Here is a 25,825-nt window from a genome sequence, read left to right on the forward strand (position 1 = left end):
CTCAGCAGGTCAGGCATGTTGTGTAAACTGCACGTTTAATTATCAAATGAGGAAATCCTTAGAATCCATTCTGATAATGTCATAGAGTCATACATCGTGGAAACAGGCCCTTCGACCCAACTTGCACGTGCTGACCAACATGCTCTCTCTGCGCTAGTCCCACCTGCCTGCATTTGGCCCATAAACCTTGCCTATCCATGTATCTGTCCAAATGTCTTTTAAATGTTGGAATAGTATCTGCCTCGACTACCTCCTCTGGCAGCTTGTTCCATGCACCCACCACCCTCTGTGTGAAAATGTTGCCCCTCAGATTCCTATTAAATCTTTGTCCCCTCACCCTAAACCTATGTCCCCTGGTTCTGGATTCCCCTACCCTGGGTAAAAGACTGTGCATTCACCCTATCTATTCCTCTATTGATCTTATACACCTCTATAAAATTACCCCACATCCTCCGAATGTGGCTTCACCAGACCTGCAGCTTGGCAGCTTCCAACCCAGTGGTTCTCTAACATCGTAACCCTTGCTTTCACTCCCCCATTCCGGTTCTCCGGCTAGTTCCACTATCCTGATTAAATATTACTGATTGTATGCCACGTTTTCACCTTCCCCTCAGTCAACCAATCAACCATTCTACATCTCCTTATCACCATCCACATTGATCTATCCTTTTCACACCTTACCCTTCTATCTCTAGACTCCCTCTCCCCTGACTCAATGTCTGAAGAAGGGTGTCGATCCAAAACGCCACCCATTCTTTCTCTCTGTTACTTCAGCATTTCGTGTCTATCTTCGGTGTAAACTGGAATCTGCAGTTCCTTCCTACGTATTTCACCTGCAGGACTTAATGCTTTGATGCAGTTCTGCATTGGCAGGGAATGCAGTACAAGCCTTACTTATGCAGTGAACTCACGGTCTGGTGGCACCTGACAAATGCAGCAGTCGTCTACACTTGAGGGAAGGCAGTTGGAAGAATGAGGGGGGACATCCTTGAAACTTGCCAAACATTGAAAGGCTTGGATAGAGTGGATGTGGCGAGGATGTTTGCACTAGTGGGAGAGTCTGGGACCAGAGGTCATAGCCTTAGAATTAAATGAAGTTCCTTTAGGCCAGAGATGTCAGAGGGTGGTGAATCACTGGAGTTTAGAAGGATGAGAGGGGGTCTTATAGAAACATATAAAATTATCAAAGAACTGGACAAGCTAGATGCAGGAAAAATGTTCCCAATGTTGGGCGAGTTCAGAACCAGGGGCTACAGTCTTAGAATAAAGGGGAAGCCATTTAAAACTGAAAAACTTTTTCACCCAGAGAGTTGTGAATTTGTGGAATTCTCTGCCACAGAGGGCAGTGGAAGCCAAATCATGGGATGGATTTAAGAGAGAGTTAGATAGAGCTCTAGGGGCTAGTGGAATCGAGGGATATGGGGAGAAGGCAGGCACGGGTTATTGATTGGGGACGATCAGCCATGATCACAATGAATGTCGGTGCAGCCTCGAAGGGCCAAATGGCCTCCTCCTGCACCTATTTTCTATGTTTCTATGTTTCTTTGTCACAGAAAGCTGTGGAGACCGTCAATGGATATCATTAAGGCAGAGACGGATAGATTCATGATTAGTACGGATGTCAGGGGTCATAAGGTCATGTGATAGGTGCAGAATTAGGCCATTCGGCCCATCAAGTCTACTCCGCCATTCAATCATGGCTGATCTATCTCTCCCTCCTAACCCCATTCTCCCGCCTTCTCCACATAACCCATGACACCCGTGCTAATCAAGAATCTATCTATCTCTGCCATAAAAATATCCACTGACTTGGCCTCCACAGCCTTCTGTGGCAATGAATTCCACCATAGGGAGAAGGCAGGAGAATGGGGTAAGGAGGAAGAGATAGATCAGTTATGATTGAATGGCATAGACTTGATGGGCCGAATGGCCTATTTCTGCTCCTATCACTTATGACCTTATAACCTAAACCTTCAACTTTTTTCCATTCTGTTGAAGCATTTAGGAGATTCTAATTCAGAAGTTCAACTGTGGGAAACTCGAGTGCAGAGAATAAAGTGTCAGTGAGCTTGACTTGGCATTCTTCTGATGTGAAGTCATTGTTTAATTTCTGGAGCAGCTGAACAAGACTATGCTGCGCACAAAAACATCAGGGGAATTTTTCAGATCTGTTATGGGATCAAAAGAAAAGTATTCTTGGTGAGGCCATCGTACTTCAAGTAAAAGTCTTGCAAATGTTTCCACAAGCGGGCACAATTTGTTGACCCAGTGTGTAATGCCACGCAGCATTTAGCATCTAGGTTTTATATCAGAAGGAGCACACAGTATTCTGTTACTTTGTTCCCGTGAAGGGTCAGGGACAAATGGTGCAGTTGGCAAATTTGTTTGTGCTGATGACATATTTTCGGCCACTAATTAAAGATGAGTGGTCAGAGCCCAAAATGCTGAACAAAGGACCAAACTGTCGGGAAGACAGGGGATTAATGGAAGAAAGGATACCATCTGGTGGATTGTAATGCCTAGAGGTTGTAGCAGGAAGTAGTTCACATTTACGGAGTCTTAATCAGTCTGGTCACCCCATTACAGGAAGGATGTGGAGGCTTTGGTAAGGGTGGAGAGGAGGCGTAGCAAAATGATGCCTGGATTAGGGGCAATTAGCCACACACAGAAGTTGGGCGGACGTGGATTATTTTCTCGTCTAATCTGAGGTTGAGGGCAGGCCTGATAGAAGTGTTTACAATTATGAGAGGCATCACTAGGGTAGACTGGCACAACCCAGGGAGTTGTGAATTTGTGGAATTCTCTGCCATGGAAGGCAGTGGAGGCCAATTCACTGGATGAATTTAAAAGAGAGTTAGATAGAGCTCCTGGGGCTAGTGGAATCAAGGGGTATGGGGAGAAGGCAGGCACAGGTTACTGATTGTGGATGATCAGCCATGATCACATTGAAAGGCGGTGCTGGCCTGAAGGGCCAAATGGCCTCCTCCTGCACCTATTGTCTATGTTTTTATGCTTCTAACTCTTTTCCCTGGTTGGGAATATCAAAGACGAGGGGAAATAGCTTTAAGGTGAGATGGACAAAGTTTTTAAGGACAGAAAAACTGCAGATGCTGGTTTAAATCGAAACTAGAAGAAATGTCTCGACCCGAAACATCACCCATTCCTTCTCTCCTGAGATGCTGCCTGACCCGCTGAGTTACTCCAGCATTTTGTTTCCACTAAAGTTTTAAAGGAGATGTTTGGGGCGTTTTTTTACACAGACGGTGGTGAATGCCAGGGAGGTGCTGGAGGCAGATGCGATCGTGGCATTTAAGAGTGTTTTAGATAGGCTCAGGGCATATGCAGGGAGTGGAGGGATATGGATCATGTGCAGGCAGGTAAGTGTTGGTCTTGGCGTCGTGGTCAGTGCAGGCATTGTGGGCTGAAAGGCCTGTACATGTGCTGTACTGTGCTGGTCTCCTGTTCTAAAGGCAGGCCTTCAGTGTGTTTGTTCTTTTAAACAGAGGATGGTTGTGGTGAATAAGGTGGACAATAGAGCATTTGGGGTTTAATGGAGGAACAGTAAAGTTGTGCTGCTGAGTGGGGAGTACAAAGCTGAAAGGGACCAGGCCAAGAGGACAGCAGGGTAAACTCAGTCAAACCAGCAGCTGTTATGTGAACAAGAGGAGAGTCTGAGGGGGGATGGTGTAGGAACAGTGAACTACAGAACTATAGAAACACAGAAACATAGAAAGTAGGCGCAGGAGTAGGCCACACAGCCGTTCAAGCCAGCACCGCCATTCAATATGATCATGGCTGATCATCCAAAATCAGTGCCCTGTTCCTGCTTTTTATCCATTTCCCTTGATTCCTTTAGCACTAAGAGCTAGATCTAATTCTCTTGAAAACATCCAGTGAATTGGCCTCCACTGCCTTCTGTGGCAGAGAATTCCGCAGATTCATAATTCTCTGGGTTAAAAAGTTTTTCCTCATCTCAGTCCTAAATGGCCAACCCGTTATTCTTAAACTGTGGCCCCTGGATCTGGACTTACCCAACATTGGGAACATTTTTCCTGCATCTAGCCTGTCCAATCCATTAAGAATTTTACATGTTTCCATAATATCCCCTCTCATCCTTCTAAATTCCAGTGAATATAAGCCCAGTCGACCCATTCTTTCATCATATGTCAATCCCACCATCCCGGATAACAGCTGGGAGAAACTGTCCCTGAATCTGGAGGTGTGCGTTTTCACACTTCTGTACCTCTTGCCAGAGAGGAGAGGGGAGAAGAGGGAGTGGCCTCAATAAACTCAACTCAAACTCAATTTAATAGGGATCCGAGGAGCATCGTTTTCACAGTGGGTGGTGGGTGTATGGAATGAGCTGCCAGAGGAGGTAGTTGAGGCAAGTACTATGATGACATTTAAAAGACATTTGGACAGGTACATGGATAGGAAGGGTTTAGAGGCATAGATGCCAAATGCAGGCAGGCTGGATTAAAGTAGATGGGGCATCATCTTAGTCAGTGACTGAGAAGAATAGTGTGGAAGTGATAAATGCTGTAAGCATTTGGGAGTGAAGAGAGTTAAGCACAACACTGGAATTGGAGAGAGAAAGATGAGGTAAACTTTGGCATGGACTAGTAGGGCTGGGTGGCCTATTTGGGTGCTGTACACGTTATTGTCAGTATTTGTACTGCAGGGAGGAGAGAGTAGACACCCAGATGCTGAACTCACTGGATCTTCAAATGCAACTGCAAGGTTCATCACTTTAGCTTACTTTAGTTGAGAGATACAACGTGGAGACAAGCCCTTCAACCCACCCAGTCCAAGCCAACCAGTTATCACCTGTACCCTAGCACTATCCTACACACTAGGGACAATGTACAGAAACAAATTAATCTACAAACCTGTATGTCTTTGGAGTGTGGGAGGAAACCAGAGCACCCAGAGAAAACCAACGTGGTCATAGGGAGAGTGTACAAACTCCTTAGAGCCAGTACCCGTAGTCAGGATTGAAACCGGGTCTCTGGTGCTGGAAGGCAGCAACTCTACCGCTGCACCCCCTGAATTAGGCTGACCTTGTATCGGGGATGTGTGTTTTTGTGGGACACTGTGACCTCCCATGGTTGGCAGGGTCTTAGCTGGTCAAGGCACACAGTGTTCATCAGATGTTGGGAATTGCATTGAGAACACATTAGGGATCATCACTTCAGTGCTAGTGTGCAGGGATCGCTGGTCGGTCGGTGTGAACTCGGTGGGCTGAAGGGCCTGTTTCCACACTGTATCCCGAAACTAAACTAAACTAGTCTAGTTTGTAACTAGAATAATAGGCCATCTGTAGTGATCAGAGAATAGCCTCATTATTTTTCCCCTGATTTCAGTTTGTTTGACCTTGAAAATAATTCATTATGGAGTGTGCTAACAAGCTGAATGTACCTGATATCGCAGTTGATTAAATGTTATTTACAATGAGAGTGGCTGATAGATACTATACAAACACTATTCAGATAATATCGCAACGTTTATGAAACATTTAGACAGGTACATGGATAGGACAGCTTTAGAGGGATAGGGGCTAAGTGTGGGCAAGTACTAGTGTAGATGGGGTTGGTCATTATGGGCAAGTTGGGCCGAAGGGCCTGTTTCCATGCTGTTAGACTCTATGACTATGAATCAAAGCCAGTTGAATAGATTTAACAAAGATGCATCTTTTCATCATCCCATAATCTGCAGCCTTGCTGTTGTTTTAATAAAATGTGGGGTTTTTTTCGGTCTGCTCACTGACTAAAAACAAAATCGGGTCGTAACATTAACAGGTGTTGAGTAGCTTGCTTTGAGTAGCCTGAAGGTATTTACATATGTGCAGTAGATTGAGAACTCCTCCCCGCTGATTGAGTGATTAATCTTCCTGCCCAGCCACTCCACAGGCTGCCAAGTACACATCCTCTTGATTTTAGATAGGGAGGAAAAAAAATGCAGGAAGACCGTTAATAAATCCATCATCCAGAGAGCCTCATCTTTCACCACAACATGATAGGTTTTGCTGCTCTCCCTACCCTGCATTGGAATTTGGCAAGGTGAATAATGTACTCTGGTTCAAGAAAATACCATGTTCCTACCAACATCTGGGGCAGGGGTAGAGTTGCTGCCTTACAGTGCCAGAGACTCAGGTTCGTTCCTGACTACGGGTGCTGTCTGTACGGAGTTTGTACGTTCTCCCTGTGATCATGTGGGTTTTCTCTGGGTGTTCTGGTCTCCTCCCACATCCCAAAGATGTACAGGTTTGTTCGTTGTGTAGGAAGGAACTGCAGGTGCTGGTTTAAACCGAAGATAGACACAAAATGCTGGAGTAACTCAGCGGGACAGGCAGCATCTCTGGAGAAAACGTTTTGGGTCGAGACCCTTCTGCAGACTGCGAGTCGGGGGAAAAGCAAACGAGAGATATAAATGGGGATGTAGAGAGCTATAAAAAAATGAATGAATGTTTGCCAGGTGCGAACGAGAAGCTGGTGAGACTTGGTTGGGGGAGGGATGGAGAGAAAGGGAAGGCATGGGTCACTTGAAGTTAGGGAAATCAATATCCATACTGCTGGGCTGTGAGATGCCCAAACGAAATTTGAGATGCTGTTCCTCCAATTTGTGTTTAGCCTCCCTCTGACAATGGAGGAGGCCTAGGGCAGAAAGGTCAGTGTGGGAAAGGGAAGGAGAATTAAAGTGTCCAGCAACCGGGAGATCAGGTAGGGCTCCGTTGTTCAAGATATGGACTCTTAAGCATTGGTGAGACCAAACGGGAGACTGGCCGATCATTTTGCTAAACACCTTCTGATCTCCCGGTTGCCAAACTCTGTTGTCAACCAGTGTCTTTGGACAACGAAAACCAACAAAGGCTTTTCTCTTGAGCTCCCTTTCTCAGCTGAGCCCAGTGATCCTTTCCTGGTCAGGAGTACCTGAGCTGCTGGGGTGTGGGGCGTGGTGGTACAGCGGTAGAGTTGCTGCCTTGCAGTGCCAGGGCACCCGGGTTTGATCCTGATTGCCGGTGCTGTTCGTATGGAATTTCTGCATTCTCCCTGTGACTGGTGGGTTTTCTCCGGGTGCTCCAGTTTGCTCCTACACTCCAAAGACGTACAGGTGTGTAGGTTAAATGGCTTCGGTAAAAATGGTATATTGACCCTAGTGGGTAAGATGGTGCTAGTGCATAGGGTGATCGCTGGGCAGCGCAGACTCGGTGGGCCAAAGGGGTCTGTTTCCATGCTGTTTCTATAAGGTAAAATAAAGTAAACTTAAGCAGCTCAGACAAATGTCTCTGACAATGTAGGTTTGTGGTGCAAGGAATGTCGTGAAGGGCGGAGGGAGGAGGGGGGAGGGGTGTAAATAAGCTGAGGAACTGGAAGCAAAGCATCGAATTTCTTTACAGATGGCAGAGTAACAATGGAGAGAAAGATTAACCATAACATGAAAGCCTAAAATTAAGGCATATACAATTATTAAAATAAAAGGTGGCAGACCTGGTAGAGCCACTGCTTCACAGCTCCAGTAATCCAGGTTCAATCCTGACCACCGGCATTCATAAATTCTTCGAGCAGAATGAGGCCATTCGGCCCATCGTCTACTCTGCCATTCAATCATGTCTGATCTATCTTTCCCTCTCAACCCCATTCTCCTGCCTTTTCCCTATAACCCATACTAATCAAGAATCTGCCAATCTCTACCTTAAAAATATCCATTGGCGGCCTCCATAGCCATCTGAGGCAATGAATTCCACAGATTCACCAGCCCCCAAAGGCGTTGTCTGTGTGGACTTTGCATGTTCTCCGATGACCAACTGGGTTTTCTCCAGTTGCTAGGGTTTCCTTTACATTCTAAAGCTGTGCCTGTTAGTAGGCTAATTGACTGCTAGAAGGTGCTTCCAATGTGCAGGTAAGTGCAGAGAAGTGCAGAGCCTACGGGAGAGATGAGGAGTATGTCGGGGAGAATGAGGTAGGATCAGTATAACTAGGTGCTTGATGGCCAGCATGGGTAGTGGGCTGAAGGGCCTATTTCATGTTCTATGAGCTATCAAAGTGTCATTCAAAGGAGCAAACTGTATTGGGCTGATATGTGATCTTTGACCGATGCCACAAAGTGATATTTACCTGTTCATTTGTCTGTCTTTCTCAGTGTGAAAGTTGCCTACAGCACACAATGCACATCAAAAGTTGTGATGTGCCACATAGCACTTTTAAACATGCAAATGATATAAAACATTTGTTTCAAAAGGTAAACGTTATGTTTGGTTTCACGCCACTGAGTTTGTGGTAAGTAATGAGAAGCTATCTACATTATGTTGAGCTGCCTAGATGGCGTCCAATCCAGGCGAATATTTACCTGCTAACCACAGAAGCAGATTTACAGTCACACATTACAATCACTCAACACTCTTAAATCTCTATTCCTACAGCAACATTTCTTACTTTACCCTGGGTCTAGCCTTGATCGGACTTTGCTGGCTTTACTTTGCACTAAACGTTATTCGCTTATCATGTATCTGTTATTGCATCATATGGGAGGCGCATTCCCAATCTGGTTGTACCCCTGTACAACGACAATAAAGATATATTGTATTGTATTGTATTGTATTGTATTGTACACTGTAAACAGCTCGATTGTAATCGTGTATTGATTTTCCGTTGACAGGATCGCACGCAGCAAACGCTGTTCACTGAACCTCGGTACATGTGACAATAAACTAAACTGAACTAATTAAGGACAGATAATATTCCTGGTTTATCCCACAAGTCAAGTACTTGTATACAAAGTGCAGATGCTGATTATCTCTAGGGATGCTGCCTGACCCGCTGAGTTACTCCAGCACTTTGTGTCTACTTGTGTACAATGTCTGCTGATTTAATAAAGCAAGTTCTAAATGGAGTGGGCAACCTGAATCTACAATCTGTATTTTCTCCCCTCAGTGTTTACATCGGTGAGCCTCTATCTCCTACCAGAGCGACCAGCTACCTTAATGCTGTACGACGATGTGGTGCAAATCCTACTGGGGTCACCAGGTAAGTGAGGATTATTCAACTGAACCTTCTGCGCTCATTTGTGGGGAAGTGGTCTTCTTCAATGTGAATCTTTATTCAGCTGGTAGGGGTGGCATTGTTTATTCAATTCAAGTTTGTATTCCTATGGGCCACAGTTTAAGAATAAGGGGTAGGCCATTCGGAACGGAGATGAGAAAATACTTTTTCACTCAGAGAGTTGTGAATCAGTGGAATTCTCTGCCTCAGAAGGCAGTGGAGGCCAATTGTCTGGATGCTTTCAAGAGAGAGTTAGATAGAGCTCTTAATGATAGCGGAGTCAAGGGATATGGGAGAAGGCAGGAACGGGGTACTGATTGTGGATGATCAGCCATGATCACATTGAATGGCGGTGCTGGCTTGAAGGGCCGAATGGCCTCCTCCTGCACCTATTGTCTATTGTCTATGGATTTACCAACTTACTGCAGATGCTATTCAAGTGCAGCTTTGTGTTTGAAATTTGTAGAACTGATCAAAAACACTAGTCAACGGGATAAAATGAAAGAAAGGGTATCAAAAATAACAGTTGTGCAATTATTTATTGAGATAATATTCCTTGTTTTCTCAATTCTGACAATGTAATGGAAATCATTGAATGTAATGATTGTAATCATGTGAAGGAAGGAGCTGCAGATGCTGGTTTACACCAAACATAGACACAAAATGCTGGAGTAACTCAGCGGGACAGACAGCATCCCTGGAGAGAAGGAATGGGTGACGTTTCGGGTCAAGACCCTTCTTCAGACTTCAAACATCACCCATTCATTGCATCCAGAGATGCTGCCTGTCCTGCTGAATTACTCCAGCGTTTTGTGTCTATCTTTATCAAGTATAATGTTTAGCTCCTTGACCCTGTTCTGTCATTCAGGCAGTGAGTGATGTGTGACCTGCAATATTTTGCTGCCGATCCCTCCAATGCCTACGTCGAACTTGAATTTTCAAAGCTCTTTGTAAACATATAAGCAAATCTAAAGCAGTTTGGTTAGGACTGTGGACATAAACGTATCTGTAGTTGAACTTTGTGATCAGAAACGTTTTCCAGACCTTAAAGGTGAATTAATCTGGAGATGTGTGGTGGGCTAATGCATGTGTGTGATTTGGGCTCCTCTGCATAGCATTGTTCAATTATAACCAGGCCCTTATCCTGCAACATTCATCGGCTGCCACCAATGTGTACAGCGGCCATTTCCCCATGAGCCTGTAGAGGTCATGAGCTGTACAGGTGTAGGGATGATTAAACGTTCAGGTGAGTGTGAAGGGTTATGATGGTAACCGGGACCTTTGTGGTCAGGTCATGGCATTGATGTTGTGTTATAGGTGGCATAGTGGCACAGCGGTAGAGTTGCTGCCTCGCAGTGCCAGAGAACAGGGTTCGATGCTCACCTCAGGTGCAGTCTATGTGGAGTTGCACGTTCTCCCTGTGACTTTGTGAGTTTCCTCTGAGTGCTCCAGTTTCCTCCCACATCCCAAACATGTGCAGGTTTGTAGGTTAATCAGCCTCTGTAAATTGTCCCTGGTGTGCAGGGAGTGGAGGCGAAAGTGGGATAACATGGGAGTTGTGTGAACGGGTGATCGATGGTCGGCCTGGACTCAGTGGGCCGAATGGCCTGTTTCCATACTGCTTATTTCAATCAATCAATAAGACTTGCGGCTCATAGGGTCACGACTTCAGTTTGAAGTCTGTTGGAATCTTGCAGCAGAATGTGGGGGCACAGACCAGCGGATAAAGTTGTGGAAATCCAGCTTAGTTTAGTTTACTTTAGTGTAGAGATACAGCGGGGAGACAAGCCCTTCGGCCCACCGAGTCCATGCCGACCAGCGATCCCCGCACACTAACACAATCCTACACGCACTAGGGACAATTTACAATTTTACCAAGCCAATCAGCCTACAATCGTGCAAGTCTTTGGAGTGTGGGACGAATGCGGATCACCTGGAGAAAACACACACAGGTCACAGGGAGAAGGTACAAACTCCATGACAAAACCTATAGTCAGGATCAAACCCACGTCTCTGGCGCGGTGAGGCAGCAACTCTACTGCTGCGCCATCGTGCCGCCATGCAGCTCCTATCCATCGAGCGGTCAAAGCCTCCCTGTGTACAACCGGCTGCTCAGGAGGCTTCCACCGGCAAAGTAATTTAGTGCAAACTCTGTCCAAACATGCAGAAGCGGTTTGTGGTTTGTGAATGTAAACACGTCAAACACGTAGAGAATTAGAAAGAGGTTTTGTAACCTATGCTGAATGTGCTCAGGTTTTTAATTAAAATCTTTTGTGCAGACAAGGACAAGGAAGGTTTCGGTAGACTCCAGAGCCTAGCGCCAATTGTTTTTGTAAGTCCTACCAGTTTGTGGAAATCCTACCACAAGTTTTGTTTGTGGAAGTCCTACCAGTTTCACTCGTGGATGTCTGTTGTGGTGCTAAGCCTAACCACCAGGCATGCTTCCTATATTCTTCAGAGTTTCCTTAACATCTTAAAAGTTTGAACAAATCACCCCACAATCTCCACTGTAATGAATGCACTGGTAGTTTGGATAATTAAAACTATTCGTTGCGGTTTTACTTGAGGGGAGGCTCGCTCTCAGAATAGGCTCTCTCGGGAACAGCTTCTTTACCTCTGTTATCAAACTTCTCAACGGTCTTTCCATAACTCGGGTACTGTCCGATTCACCTCCACCCCATTGTCAACATCATTTATGGAACTGATGTGCTACATGCTGAGAACGATGTTCTGCATCTTCCCCTTTGCTCTACCTGTTGTACTTAACATTGGGTTGATTGCATTTATCTGTAGTATTATCTGATTTGTGTAGGTAGGAACTGCAGGTGATGGTTTAAACCGGACAGACACAAAAAGCTGGAGTAACTCAGCGGGTCAGGCAGCATCTTTGGAGAAAAGATGACGTTTCGGGTCAAGACCCTTCTTTGGACTGAGAGTCAGGGGAGAGGGAAACGAGAGATATAGAAGGTACATAGGACAAATGAATGAAAGATGTGCAAAAAGCAACGATGATCAAGGAAAGGTGGAGCCCACAATGGTCCATTGTTGGCTGTGGGGTAGGTGATAATGAGTTATACAGGAAGTGGAACTCAAGAGGATGACAGTGAACCCAGTACAACGACTAGGGTGGGGGAGGGATGGAGAGAGAGGAGATGCAATGATTACATGATACATTATCTGATTTGAATAAAGGTTTTCACTGTATACATGGCAAAATCTAAACCTAAACTGAATGCATCATCAATGTATTGAGCACCAGAGGTGTGTGCCATATGCCTCAGGGAGGGGCAGTTTGGTCATCTAGTCCATTCCATCATCACTTACAGCCTTATTTGAACTGTTCTTTGTGGATGTTATGCATCTGAGGCAAGCTTTGTCAAATGCCCCACATAACACTATATCCACATAGATCTGATCAGTGTAGATCCTGTCCTGATTACCACAGGATTCTGTTGTCCAGAACTATTCATAATCCAAACAGTCCACAAATCCGCAATACTGCTGCCTGGCAATATATTTAATTAAAATATTGGCTAAAGTGGGCAATGGTTAATTTTAGTTTGGTTTAGTTTAGAGATACAGCATGGAATAAAAGGCCCTTCAGCCCACCGAGTCCACGCTGACCAATTGTCTACAATAGTTCCATTGTACGCACCAGGGACAATTTACAAAAGCCAATTGACCTAAAAACCTGCGTGTATTTTAATTTAGGAAGAAATTGGGGCACCCGGAGAAAACCCACACGGTCACAGGGAGAAGGTGCAAACTCCGTGCAGATAGCACCCGTAGTCAGGATTGAACCCGGGTCTCTGGCACTGGAAGGCAACAACTCTACCGCTGCGCCACCGTGCCACCCCTCAAAGCAGTTAAAACAGTGCATTTAAATCAACCAGAAACATGGGTTACGCTTTGGTAGATAAGAGAGGTTTGATATCATGTTCGGCACAGGCATTGAGATATTGCCGGAAACTAAATCCCCACACAGCAGAAGATGCCTGCAGCTGCCGGCAACTCCGTCCCACTGCTCTCCCAAACGCTCGTTGGTGTGTGTGGGCTGTGCTTACACCAGGCGTTTGTTACCTGGGGAGGACCAGCATGTGGTGATTTATGGTGCACTGGTAACCTGAGTACTCCAAGAGTCAAGAGTGTTTATTGTCGTGTGTCCCAGATACAACAATGACATTCTTACTTGCTGCAGTACAACACAATATGTAAACAAAGTACACTGTGAACAATATAATAAACGTGAGAAAAAACCATTAACAGTAGTGCAATAATAACAATAATAATAGTAATAATAATAACAATAATAATAATGATAATAATAATAGTCTATTGTAGTTCAGAGCTTATTTGAGGTTGTAGTGTTTAATAGCCTGATGGCTGTAGGGAAGAAGCGGTTCCTGAACCTGGACGTTACAGTTTTCAGGCTCCTGTACCTTCTTCCCGATGGCAGGGGTGAGATGAGTGTGTGGCCAGGGTGGTGTGGGTCTCTGATGATGCTGGCTGCCATTTTGTGGCATCGACTCCGGTAAATCCCTTCGGTGGTGGGGAGGTCAGAGCCGGTGATGGACTGGGCAGTGTTCACAACTTTTTGCAGTCTTTTCCACTCCTGAACGTTCAAGTTGCTGAACCAGGCCATGATGCAACTAGTCAATATGCTCTCTACTGTACACCTGTATTCCTGGATAGTCGGGCCAAAGATAATATTTTGGGATTCTAGTTAGAACTTTGATTTTGCACTTCCACCTCTTGCCTACATACACAAGGAACATTATCCTGTGGCTGGAGAGATGGGAAAATAGCAATCTGAAGATGGTCTGGTCCAGATACATGCTAAAGAAGGAAATCGGGAGGACGGAAAAGGGACAAGAGATAACTCAGGCGGCACGGTGGCGCTGCGGTAGAGTTGCTGCCTTACAGTGAGTTAGATCCTGACTACGGGTGCTGTCTGCACAGAGTTTGTACGTTCTCCCTGTGACCTGCGTGGGTTTTCCCTGGGTGCTCCGGTTTCCTCCCACACTCCAAAGAAGTATAAGTTTGCAGGCTAATTTTAGTTTAGTTTAGTTTAGAGATACGGTCTGGAAACACGCCCTTCGGCCCACCGAGGCAACGACAACCACCTATCCCAGCACGTTAACACATAACATTTATAGCAAGCCAATTAATCTACAAACCTGTACGTCTTTGGAGTGTGGGAGGAAACCAAAGATCTCGGAGAAAGCCCGTCATGGGGAGAACGTACAAACTCTGTACAGACAGCACCCGTAGTCAGCTTTGAACCTGGGTGTCTGGTGCTGTAAGCGCTGTAAAGCAGCAACTCTACCACTGTGCCATGTTAGCTTGGTGAAATTGTAAATTGTTCCAAGTGTGTGTTGGTGCGGACTCGGTGGGCCACAGGGCCTGTTTCCGCACTGTATCTCTAAACTAAACTCTGGCAGATAAGGAAAATACAAAAAGATTTTATCGTATGAAGGGAAAAAGGATAACTAAGACCCTAGTGCCCCTCAGAGACAAAGTGGTCATGTATGTGTGGAGCCGCAGGAGGTGGGCAATGTCCTCAGAAAATATTTATCCTCCATTTTTAGAGTTGAGCAGAGAAAGCCATAAAGACTTGGGGCAGTTAATGGAAATATCTTGAGAACAGTCCGTATTACAGTTGAGGAGGTGCTGCATGACCTCACACATATGGAGGTAGATAGAACTCTCGGGCATACTCAGATATATCTAAGGGCACTGTGGGAATCGAGAGAAGTAGTGGCAGAAGCCCTAGATTAGAAATATGAATCATTGTTCCCACAAGTGAAGGTGTCAGAAGACTGGAGGGTGACTCATGTTTTAGAGTGGCTGCAACGAAAAATCACTAGACCAGTGAGCCTGAAATCTGCGGTAGGAACATTGCTGGAGGATTCTGAGGAATAAGACATACATACATTTTTTAGTTTTAATTTTTAGTTATAAAGACACAGTGCAGAAACTGGCCCTTTGGCCCACCGAGTCCATGCCAACCAGCGGTCCCCGCATGCTAACGCTATCCTATACACACTAGGGACAATTTACAATTTTACCGAAACCAATTAACCTACAAACCTGTACATTAACACTGTATTTGGAGTGTTACAATAGACAATAGGTGCAGGAGTAGGCCATTCGGCCCTTCGAGCCAGCACCGCGTGCAGCATAGGTTTACTAGGTTAATTCCCGGAATGGCGGGACTGTCGTATGTTGAAAGACTGGAGCGACTAGGCTTGTATACACTGGAATTTAGAAGGATGAGAGGTGATCTTATCGAAACGTATAAGATTATTAAGGGGTTGGACACTTTAGAGGCAGGAAACATGTTCCCAATGTTGGGGGAGTCCAGAACAAGGGGCCACAGTTTAAGAATAAGGGGTAGGCCATTTAGAACTGAGATGAGGAAAAACTTTTTCAGTCAGAGAGTTGTGAATCTGTGGAATTCTCTGCCTCAGATGGCAGTGGAGGCCATTTCTCTGAATGCATTCAAGAGAGAGCTAGATAGAGCTCTTAAGGATAGCGGAGTCAGGGGGTATGGGGAGAAGGCAGGAACGGGGTACTGATTGAGAATGATCAGCCATGATCACATTGAATGGCGGTACTGGCTCGAATGTCCTACTCCTGCACCTATTGTCTATTGTTTAACGCCATTCAATGTGATCATGGCTGATCATTCACAATCAGAACCCCGATCCTGCCTTCTCCCCATACCCCCTGACTCCGCTATCTTTAAAAGCTCTATCTCGCTCTCTCTTGAAAGCATCCAGAGAATGTTGGAGGAAACCGGAGCACCTGGAGAAAGCCCACACAAATCACCGGGAAAACGTACAAACTCTGTACAGTCAGCATTCGTGGTCAGGATCAAACCTGGGTCTCTGGCGCTGTAAGGCAGCAATTCAACTGTTATGCCACCGTGACACTGTGTGACAGGATAATTGCTAGAAGATTCTGAGGGGTAACATACTGTATAACGACTTCTGGAAAGACTGGTTGATTAAGGATTGTCAGCATTGCTTTGTGTGTGGGAGATCGTGTGTAATGATTTTGTTTTTTATAAGTAACCAAGAAAGTTGATGAGGGCAAAGCTGTAGATGAGATCTATATGGACCTGCAAAGCTTTTGCTAGGCTGGCTCTGGAAGATAAGATCACATGGGTTCCAGAGAGAGCTAGCTAATTAGATGTAGAATTGTCTTCATAAGAGGAAGCAGAGGGTGGTGGTGGAACATTGTTTTTTGGACTGGAGGCCAGTGGTTAATGGTGTGCCTCAGGGATCGGAGTTGGGTCCATTGTTGATTGTGGTTTATATCAACCATTTGGATAGGAATATACAACGCATGATTGGTAAGTTTGCAGACGACACCAAAGAGCGCAGTGGAGCAGAGGCATCCAGTGCATGTACAAGGGAATGGAGGGACACTGGGGGAGCGCAGTGGAGCAGAGGCATCCAGTGCATCCAGTGCATGTACAAGAGAATGGAGGGACACTGGGGAAGCGCAGTGGAGCAGAGGCATCCAGTGCATGTACAAGAGAATGCAAGTACTTAGTTCCTTGAAAGTGGCGTCGCATGTAGATAGGATATTGAAAAAGGCTTTTGGTAGATTGACCTTCATGAGGCAGGTTATTGAACGTACACATTAAGATGTTATGTTACAATTGTACAGGATATTAGTGAGGCCCCATTTCGAGTATTGTTTTAAGTTTTGGTCACCCTGCTATAGGCAAGGTGCCATTAAGCAGGAAAGAGTGCAGAAAAGCTTTACAAATATGTTGCCAGGACCCAAGGGCCTGAGCTATTGGGAGAGGTTGGGCCATCTTTAATCCTCAGGGTAGGGCAATCAGGAACTAGAGGGTATAAGTTTACGGTGAGAGGAGAAAGATGTAAGAGGAACCTTTTCATCCAGAGGGTGGTGGGTATATGGAACGAGCTGCCAGAGGATGCAGTCAAGGCAGAAACTATAACAACATTTAAGACATTTGCACAGGTACATGGACAGGAGAGGTATAGAGGGATGTGGGTCAGGTGCAGGCAGATGGGAGGCTTGCGTGTGGCATTGTGGACTGTGTGGATGAGTTGGGCTGTACTGTATGACTCTGTGATGATCACTCTATAACTCCATATTTAAATCATGACTTATTTCTGACTGGGTCAAAGTGTGGCGTTGTAGTCCCAGCATTAATAACATTGGTGAATGTTTGCTTGGATAATCCTGCTTCTCCAAGTCATCCCAAGAATAGGTTCTCACATTTTCACCCCTGCATCCCCTTTGATGACATCACTCCTGAAACACTCCAGCATTTACTTCGAGAGGACTAGTGTACAAAAGAGATGTAATGTTAAGTCTTTATAAGGCGCTGGTCAGACCGCATTTGGAGTATTGTGAGCAGTTTTAGGCACCAAATCTGAGGAAAGATGTGCTGGCGCTGGAGCGGGTGCAGAGGAGGTTTACAAGTATGGTCCCAGGGGTGACTAAGTTAACATATCTTGAGCGTTTGTCGGCACTGGGCCTGTACTCGCTGGAGGTTTGAAGGCTGAGGGGGGGATCTCATTGAAACTTACTGAATAGTGAAAGACCTGGAAAGAGTGGATGTGGAGAGGGTGTTTCCAATAGTGGGAGAGTCTAGGACCAGAGGCCATAGCCTCAGAATAAAAGACCGTATCTTTAAAAAGGAGATGAGGAGGAATTTCTTTAGTCAGAGGGTGGTGAACCTGTAGAATTTATTGCCACAGGAGGATGTGGAGGCCATCAATGGATATCTTTAAGGCAGACATTGACAGATTCCTGATTAGTACGGGTGTTAGGGGTTACGGGGAGAAGTCAGGAGAATGGGGTTGAAAGATACATCAGCCATGAATGAATGGCAGAGTGGATGGGCCGAATGGCCTAATTCTGTTCCTATAACCTATGAACCTATGAACAAATTGGGGGCTAATTGGGGCCTGACTGAGGCATTGAATCCTCTTCAATTCATCATAAACATCTCATCCGCATAGACCGCCTCTGATCCTGTACGCAATGGTCATTCACCTAGTGACTAGTGTAGATGGGGCATGTTGGTCGGCATGGAGAAGTTGGGCCGATGGGCCTGTTTCCGCGCTTCATACCTCTATGACCTCTTCCATAACAGTGTATGGAAAAGATGTTCCTTTGGCCAGGATAGAGAGCTAACTCATAGTATCCGAAGATAGACACAAAAAGCTGGAGTAACTCAGCGGGACAGGCAGCATCTATGGAGAGAGGAATGGGTGACGTTTCAGATCAAGACCCTTCCCCTTGCTTTCCCTCTCTCTCCATTCCTCGCCATCCTAGTTCACCGACCAGTCTAACTATCCTGATTAAATGTTATCAGACCTGCTGATTTACTCCAGCATTTTGTGATACCTTCGATTTGTACCAGCATCTGCAGTTATTTTTCTACACTACCTGACTAACAAAGATCTATTCTTTATTTTGCCTGATTTTCCATCCCCTTTGATGTCTCATTTTTACACCTTACCCTTTCTTATCTTTGTGTCTCCCTCTTCGCTGACACTCGGTCTGAAGAAGGGTCTCGACCCAAAGCATCACCCATTCCTTCCACCCATACGTAGGTTCACCAGATTGATCCCTGGGATGGCGGGACTCATTGTACCCCTGTGCCCAATCTCGTTATACCCCTGTACAATGACAATAAAGATATATTGTATTGTATTGTACATATGAGGAAAGATTGAAAAGACTAGGCTTGTATTCACTGGAGTTTAGAAGGATGAGAGGGGATCTTATAGAGACATATAAAATTGTAAAAGGACTGGACAAGCTAGATGCAGGAAAAATGTTCCCAATGTTGGGGGAGTCCAGAACCAGGGGCCACAGTCTTAGAATAAAGGGGAGGCCATTTAAAATTGAGGTGAGAAAAAACTTTTTCACCCAGAGAGTTGTGAATTTGTGGAATTCTCTGCCACAGAGGGCAGCGGAGGCCAAATCACCGGATGGATTTAAGAGAGAGTTAGATAGAGCTCTAGGGGCTAGTGGAATCAAGGGATATGGGGAGAAGGCAAGCATGGGTTATTGATTGGGGACGATCAGCCATGATCACATTGAATGGTGGTGCTGGCTTGAAGGGCCGAATGGCCTCCTCCTGCACCTATTTTCTATGTATCTATGTTTCCATCCACTGATGTTGCCTGAGTGAGTCTCTCCAGCATTTAATGCCTATTTTTATGAAACAACAATGTAGTTCCATTGACAGAAGTTACAATTGGGAGAAACGAGGGTGTCCTTGAAGGGTAGAAAATAGTTAAACTTTTTGTAGTTGATTGCCATTTCCGGGAATTGTCCTCCTCCTTGCTATTTCCAGGTACTTAATGACTTCCCCCTTCTACCCGGAGAAGAAGTGGCGGGGAAGCAAGACTTTGTGCTTTATCTGTTAATGGGTCTCCATGCCCGACATTGTTCAACAGAGCTTTAATTGCTATTTTCACAACTCTGTCTAGACGAAATGAAGGACTAAGTGTCTTTATCGCAACTCCTTGTCAGCATAATTTCCCTTGAGTTACATCAAGGAGTTGTATCTCGTGGTATAAAGTCAACATCGGATATGAAGCATAAAATGAGAAGAGAAAGTGGCAAAGATTTTAACAGACGTTCAGCACCATGTAATTTGCTGTTTTTTTTTCTTAAACTGAACATCATATCATTTAGGAATCCAGCTGTGATTGTACTGCTAGATTCCTGATGATTGAGATTGCAAAAAAGACTTAATCAGACTGAGAGTTGGGAGGGGGAGATGTGAACATATAAAAACATAGATCAAAGGGGTCGATGCTCAACAAAAATGTAGAGTGGCTCGCTGTTAGCTGAGGGGGAGCTGGCAACAAGGAATACAATCAGCGAGAGGATGCTGCACAGTTAATGAGGATGAATTAATGAGGATCTTATTTGTGTTTAGATATGCAGATGCCTTGAGTGTTATGAGAGCAACAACCTTTATTTATAGTGTAGGAAGGAACTGCAGATGCTGGCTTACACCAAAGATAGACACAGCGGGTCAGGCAGCATCTCTGGAGGGAAGGAATGGGTGACGTTTTGGGTCGAGACCCTTCTTCAGACTGAGAGTCAGGGGAGAGGGAGCCGCAGAGATATGGAAGAGTAAGGTGTGAAAACACAGATTAAAGAGGACGATGATCAAGGAAAATGTAGAATGGTTCATTGTTAGTTATGGGGAAGGTGACAAGAAGGCATACAATCAGTAGCAGCAAGAGAGAGTCTTGCAGAATCCTCATCGGAGAGAGGAGGTGAACTTCTTCAAAGTAGGCACATGCATCGGGATGCATCACAGCACGGTTTGGGAACAGCTCCATCCAAGGCCGCAAGAAATGGCAGAGAATTGTGGATGTAGCTCGGACCATCTCACAAGCTAACCTCCCTTTCATTGACTCGGCAAGGCCAGCAGCTTTATCAAGGGTGAGTCGCAAGCCGGCCATTCCCTCTTCTGCCGTCTCCCATCGGGCAAGAGGTACATAAGTGTGTAAACGCACACCTCCAGATTCAGAGACAGTTTCTTCCCAATGGCTAACAAGCAACTGAACCATCCTACCAACAACTAGAGAGCAGTCCTGAGCTACTATCTACCTCATTGGACTATCTTCATTGGAATTTATCTTGCACTAAACGTTATTCATGTTTTTCCCTTTATCATGTATCTGTACACTGCGGACAGCTCGATTGTAATCATGTGTTGTCTTTCCGTTGACTGGTTAGCACGCAACAAAAGCTTTTCACTGTACCTCGGTACACGTGACAATAAATAAACTAAAACAAAACTGAGGCATTTCCTAACCTTGATCCAGCAACAGCATGGCGGAGTAACAACCCATGGGATTTGGTTGATTAGTTTGTGGTGTCTTTGCAGAGCCTTACCCAATTTTTTTTTGTGTAGGAAAATAACTGCAGATGCTGGTACAAATCGAAGGTATCACAAAATGCTGGAGTAACTCAGCAGGTCAGGCAGCATCTAGGAGAGAGGGATTGGGTGATGTTTCGGGTCGAGACCCTTCTTCAGACTGTCTGAAGAAGGGTCTCGACCCGAAACGTCACCCATTCCCTCTCTCCTAGATGCAGCCTGACCTGCTGAGTTACTCCGGCATTTTGTGATACCTTCAATTTTTATTTTATTTTTTCTTCCATGAAGCCCTGGAAATAATTTTCCCAATAATTTCCCCTCTGGAATCCAGAAGGAGGGGGATATTTCTCAGAAGTGGTGATAATCTGGTATCAATGTAAAAATTGTTCCTAGTGGGTATAGGATAGTGTTAGTGTGCGGGCCAAAAGGGCCTGTTTCCGTGCTGTATCTCTGAACTAAACTGATTTTTTTAAAAGAGTGTGGGAGTTTCCTCCCACACTCCAAAGAAGTACAGGTTTGTAGGTTAATTGGCTTTGGTAACATTGTCCTTAGTGTGTACGATTGTGCTAGTGTACGCGGTGATCGCTGGGCAGCACAGACTCAGTGGGTGGAAAAGCCTGTTTCCGAGCTGTATCTCTAAAGTCTAAATTCTAAAAGTCTGAAATATGTAAAACTATGGGAGCCATAAATAGGGTAGACAGTCAGAACCTTATTCCCAGGATGGAAAACCAATGTACTAGAGGGCAAGTTTTAAAGGCGATGCGCAGGGCAACTGTTTTACACAGAGGGTGGTGAGTATCTGGAATTCATTGCCAAGGATGGTGCTGGAGGCAGGTGCAATAGTGGCATTTAAGAGGCTTTTGGATAGGCACACGGATATGAGGGAATGGAGAGGTATGGATCATGTGCAGGTAGATAAGAGGTGGGTAGGATCTCGACCCGATACATCACCTATTCCTTTCCTCCAGCGATGCTGTCTGACCCGCTGAGTTACTCCAGCTTTTTGTGTCTATCTTACATACGAGATGGTCGTGGTGTCATATTCGGCACTGATGTGGGCCGAAGGGCCTGTTCTTGTGCTGTACTCTTTTATGTTCTATGCAAACAAGGCTTTTAACTGTACATCAGTACACATGACAATAATAAATCTAAACCTAAAAAGGATAGAGCATTAGTCACGGCAGATATGTTGATTGCTATTAATTAGCTTCTGGGAAGGTGATGATTTGTAAACAATCATCTTAGAAAAGGAAAGGGGACAAGGAAAGGGACAAGAAATAGAAGTTCTGTTATGAATGGGGCACGTTTGAAAACAAAGTGGAACGCAGGAAGAAACATTAACGTTCAAAATTGGGCTTGTTATTGCTCAATATTTTAGATGTGTCGTTGAAATTGTATAGTAAGTAATTGGTGAATTATGCTTTGAGCTCACAAATGCAGGCCACACACATTTAATCATTATGTACAGTTGTAACAGCTTTAGACAAGGAGACATGTCATTTACCATATGTGGGGCTGTTGGGAAATGGTACTCATTGGTTTTATTGTCAAACTTTTATTTAGTTTTGTTTATATTTTCAGGTAATAGGCAAGAAAATTAGAAAATCTATTGGTTTAGCTAATGGTACAGTTGACTGTGTATATAGATTTCCCTAAATATGTGGTTTTATTTAGATGCAGCACTACTACCTTGCAGCTTACCCAGGTTGAACACAGAACATAGTGCGGATAGACACAAAATGTTGGAGTAACTCAGCAGGACAGGCAGCATCACTGGAGAGAAGGAATGGGTGCTGTTTCGAGTCGAGACCCTTCTTTAGACTTGACCCGAAATGTCACCCATTCCTTCTCTCTGGAGATGCTGCCTGTCCCGCTGGGTTACTCCTGATTTTGTGTCTATCTTCAGTTTAAACCAGCATCTACAGTTCCTTCCTACACAGAACAGTGCAGCACAGGAACAGACCGTAAGTAAAGGGCCGGTACCACTTAGGCAATTTTTTAGGCGACTGCCGGTGACTGTCATAGTCGGTGCATGTCGCCGAAAAAACGGCGACTGGACCCCCCTACGACAATGTCCATGACAAACAACAACAACCTACCACCTAGTCGACGGCAAGCTCCGGCTAGCTACCGACAACCTGCGACCCAATCGTCGCGAGTAGGACGTCCACCTACGACCGCACCTACGGCAACCTACGACCACACAGGTGGCAACCTACGACAACCGAAGTCAAGCTACGTCCACCCGCGACAAGCTACGACAAGCTACGACCCTGTCGGCGACAACTGAAGACAATTCACGTCATTTTGGCCTCCGGTTTTGACGCCGGTACCTGTTGCCGGTTGACGTGGGTATTCGCCAATGGAATTCACCGAAGTCAGCACCGGCGACAACCTACGTCACCTGGAGACAACCTACGACAGCACCTACGTCAGGAGACGTCAGGAGACGTCAAGCTACGATCATTGGCGTCAAACCCACTGTCGCCAAAAAATTCTCAACATTCTGAAAATCCAGCGGCGACCAGAAAGACGCTGCGACTCTTTGGGCAACTGAGGAGACTACTCATGACCATACAGGCGACACCCCGGTAACTGTGTGGCGACAGCCTGGTCTCCTGTAGTCGCCTAAATAATTGCCTAAGTGGGACAGAGATTTATGGCCCACAATGATGCCAGGTTAAACTGATGTCATCTCCCTGTACCTGACCCATATCCCTCTGTTCCCTACACTTCCATGTGCCGATGCACAAACCGCATGGACGCCACTATCGTGTCTGCCTCCACCACGTTCCCCGTCAATGTGTTCCAGGCCCCCACCACTCTCACACAACCTTGCTCCGTACATCTCCATTAAACTCCCCCCCTCTCACTTTGTAGCTACGGCTTCTTGTGTTGGACACGTCCACCCTGGGAGAAAGGTCCTGTCCTCCGGTGTTGTCTGTGAAGTCCCACGTTTACCGTCTGATTGCGTGCGTTTCCTCCAGATACTCTGGATTCCTTCCACATCCCTAACACGTGAAGGTTGGAAGGTTAATTGACCACTATACATTCCCCCTGAAGTGTAGATCGTGGTAGAATTGGGGAGGAGTTGATGGGAATGTGGGGGAAAATAAAACAGGTTATGGTCAGGATAGTGTATAAATGGGTGGTTGAACATTGTGTGTGGATGGGCCTGTTATCACCTAGGTAATAATGTTGATCCAAAAATGACACAAAGTAATTCAGCAGGTCAGGCAGCATCTCTGCAGAACAGAGATGGGTGATGTTTCAAGTCAGGATCATTCTTCAGACAGATTGAGAGGGGGAGAAAAGAAAATTGGAAGAAAGTAGAGGCTGGGCAAAGCCTGGCAAATAATCGGCAGATACTGGTGGGGGTTTCAGGCAGATACTGGTGGGGGGTTCACAGGCAGATACTGGTGGGGGTTTCAGGCAGATACTGGTGGGGGTTTCACAGGCAGATACTGGTGGGGGGTTCCGGCAGATACTGGTGGGGGTTTCACAGGCAGATACTGGTGGGGGTTTCAGGCAGATACTGGTGGGGGTTTCACAGGCAGATACTGGTGGGGGTTTCCGGCAGATACTGGTGGGGGTTTCACAGGCAGATACTGGTGGGGGGTTCCGGCAGATACTGGTGAGGGTTTCACAGGCAGATACTGGTGGGGGTTGGAGAAAGGCCAGAGATGCAAAGACAGGTGTAACATAAAATGATTGAAGAGTTGCAAAATGTGAAACATAGAAACATAGAAAATAGGTGCAGGGGTAGGCCATTCGGCCCTTCGAGCCTGCAACGCAATTCAATATGATCACGGCTGATCATCCAGCTCAGTAACCTGTACCTGCCTTCTCTCCATACCCCCAGATCCCTTTATCCATAAGAGCCACATCTAACTCCCTCTTAAATATAGCCAATGAACTGGCCTCAACTACCTTCTGTGGCAGAGAATTCCACAGACTCACCACTCTGTGTGAAGAAATGTTTTCTCATCTCGGTCCTAAAAGACCCCCCTTATCCTTATGCTGTGACCCCTGGTTCTGAACTTCCCCAACATCGGGAACAATCTTCCCGCATCTAGCCTCTCCAACCCCTTAAGAATTTTATATGTTTCAATAAGATCCCCCCTCAGTCTTCTAAATTCCAGCGAGTATAAGCCTAGTCTATCCAGTCTTTCTTCATATGAAAGTCCTGCCATCCCAGGGATCAATCTGGTGAACCTTCTCTGTACTCCCTCTAAGGCTAGAATGTCTTTCCTCAGATTAGGAGACCAAAACTGTACACAATACTCCAGGTACGGTCTCACCAATGCCCTGTACAACTGCAGCAGAACCTCCCTGCTCCTATACTCAAATCCTCTTGCTATGAATGCTAACATACCATTCGCTTTCTTCACTACCTGGTGGGGGTTTCAGGCTGAAGCCAGAAGAAGAATTGTAGGTGTAAGGGGAGGAGGGGAGAAATAGGTGAGAGTCCATGTGGGGCATAGGGGAGGGGGAGTGGGGGGGGGGATACAAAGTTCATACCACTGGGTTGTCAGCTACCCGGGTGGAATATGAGTTGCTGTTTCTCTAGTTTGTGTGGCCTCACTCTGACAGTGGAGGAGGCCCAGGACAGAGAGGTCAGGGTGGGAATGGGAAGGGGGGTTAAAATGGCAGCAACCGGGAGATCCCGTAGGCCATGGGGGTCCGATCGCAAGTGTCTGGCGAAATGGCTTCCAAGTCTGCACTTGGTCTCATTGATGTACAGAAGGCCATATTGGAAACGTCAGGTGTAGTGGGTGAGATTGGAGGAGGTGCACATGAACCTCTGTCTCACCCGGAAGGACCCCTGGGGACCCTGGATGGTGGTACAACCCAAATATGAACATTAAATCCTGCAATTTTAAATAAC

General features: G+C 45.7%; 1 protein-coding gene across 1 annotated transcript in view; it reads left to right on the plus strand.

Annotated features, from left to right (window-relative positions):
* The window catches only part of LOC144607741 (protein FAM171A2-like), a 217,105-nt gene that overhangs the window by 153,778 nt on the left and 37,502 nt on the right, over positions 1 to 25,825 (plus strand). The window contains exon 3 of the mRNA XM_078424780.1: positions 8,931 to 9,023. Coding sequence (XP_078280906.1) covers positions 8,931 to 9,023 — 93 coding nt within the window. The remainder of the gene's footprint in view (positions 1 to 8,930; positions 9,024 to 25,825) is intronic.

This window comes from Rhinoraja longicauda, chromosome 29, assembly GCF_053455715.1.
Source record: "Rhinoraja longicauda isolate Sanriku21f chromosome 29, sRhiLon1.1, whole genome shotgun sequence".
Taxonomy (NCBI): Eukaryota; Metazoa; Chordata; class Chondrichthyes; order Rajiformes; family Arhynchobatidae; genus Rhinoraja; species Rhinoraja longicauda.